This window comes from Chinchilla lanigera, unplaced genomic scaffold, assembly GCF_000276665.1.
Source record: "Chinchilla lanigera isolate Chin_1 unplaced genomic scaffold, ChiLan1.0 scaffold00061, whole genome shotgun sequence".
Taxonomy (NCBI): domain Eukaryota; kingdom Metazoa; phylum Chordata; class Mammalia; order Rodentia; family Chinchillidae; genus Chinchilla; species Chinchilla lanigera.
Window position 1 is genome coordinate 389382 of NW_004955462.1, and position 1693 is coordinate 391074.

The 1693-nt window shown below is 65.0% G+C and overlaps 1 protein-coding gene across 1 annotated transcript; it reads left to right on the plus strand.

Moving 5' to 3' along the window:
• Window positions 1-916: 916 nt before the first annotated feature.
• LOC106150037 (translation initiation factor IF-2-like) lies at window positions 917-1693 on the plus strand (the record flags this gene model as incomplete). The annotated part of the gene is given in 2 exon segments (XM_013521357.1): window positions 917-1167; window positions 1230-1693. Coding segments are annotated over 2 exon segments (715 nt in total), but the record flags the coding sequence as incomplete, so codon positions are not given.

The following is a 1693-nucleotide window of genomic DNA, read 5'->3' on the forward strand; positions in this document are numbered from 1 at the left end:
GCCTCAACCCTAAAGTGGTTTATGGCTCTACCCCATCATTTGATTTTTCTCAGATCACAGAGCCACGAGCTGACAGTCTCCAAAAGATGGGAAACAGCATGGAAGTAGTAGGGATGCTGAGGTCAGGCAGGCTGACCTTGTTGTCCTTGGGGGTCAACAAGGAGGCCAGGGAAGATCAGTCAGCCCGCATCCAACCTGTCAGAACCAGGCAGAGATGCTGAATGAAGTTTCCTTTTCTGAAAGCAGCTTTTGTTTTCATTTTATGGGGAAACTGGAACAGTCCTGGGAAAATGGGACAGGTGTCCCTAGTCAAGAGACAAGGCTATTTACTCAACTTGCATAGGACCCCTAAGGGAAAGAGAGTCTTGGTAGAAAGAAAAACTAAAATTTTCCTATCACGAGGCCATCACTGCCAGTTGGGGACTAGGGGACCAACACATGGGGTGTCCTCTGACTGGTGGAGCCTGGAGGGCATGGGTCGGAAGGCCACTGTTCTCCCTGGAGATGGGAGGTCCGAGGGAATTCTCTGGGTTTTCACCAGCCTCTAGGTGTTTTGAGGTATATGCCCTGCCCCAGGTATCCCACCAAGGGAGCTGCGGGGGCGGTAAAGGAGAGGCAACTCTCCTCCAAAGGAGGTGTGGGGCTGACACCTACACTTTCTACAGAGTCTCTGGATCGGCCGGCAGCAGAGTGCAGAGAGGTGAGGGGAGGAGCCCGGAAGGGCCCCGCGTGAGCCGGAGCAGGGCAGCCCGAGCCGTCAGCATCCTCCAGGCCCGGGAGCCCTGGAACCTCCGGGAGTTCAGTTTCCCGAGGCACGCGAGGTAGCAGCTGGCTCGTCCTGCGCGTGCCCGAGCCCAGGGCTCCCTTGCTGCCTCCTCGGCGGTCCCGAAACTGACGTGAGGCCCATTTTGGTGCAATGCGAATTAGCTCCAGCCGCCGAGTCGGAAGGGGGCTCCCCTTCTCTGGGCACGCTCGCGGGGACCCGGGTGTGAGACCTGAGTCCACGCCCACCGACCTTAATCCCTGTGCGGCCCATCGCCATAACAACCGGCCCCGGCTAGCCCAGCCCCGAGGGCCCGAGACTAGGAAGGCGCCCCGCCCCAGGCGCCCCGCATCCGGCAGCCGCGCGCCCCCGCCCTGCGCGGCGCCTACCAGCGCCAAGCAGAGGCGCCCCCTCCCGCCGGAGGAGGGAAAGCCCGGGCGCCCCCCGCCTGCACTTTGTAATTAAGCTCCCCAAGAGCCAGGGCTCCCCCGCGCCCGGCGCCCGGCACCTGTCCGGGTCCCTTGCACCTGCCCTCGCCCGGCTCCAAGGCGCGCGGCCGTCGCAAAGCGTGGCGGGGTGGCCAGGGCTGCTCCCCGTGCCCGCGCGGGCTCCCGGGGAGGGGCGCAGGACATCCCCGAAGGCGGCCGCGCGGGAGGCGGGAGGCGGGAGGCGGCTGGGACGCGCGGGAGGGCGGGGAGCCCGCGGGAGGAGGCGGGCGCGGGGAGGGCGCAGGAGGCGGCAAGAAAGTAGCAGAAAGTGAGGCTGTCAGGCAGAGGAGCCCGGGAGCGGCGGCGGCAGGAAGTCTGTGCCCGAGCCCGGCAGAAATAAGAGCTAGGGAGGGACCGCGGCGGCAGCAGCGGCGGCGCCGGCGAGAGCGAAAGAGGAAACTGCAGAAGAGGAAACGCTGCGGCAGCCCCGCGCCCGCGGCCC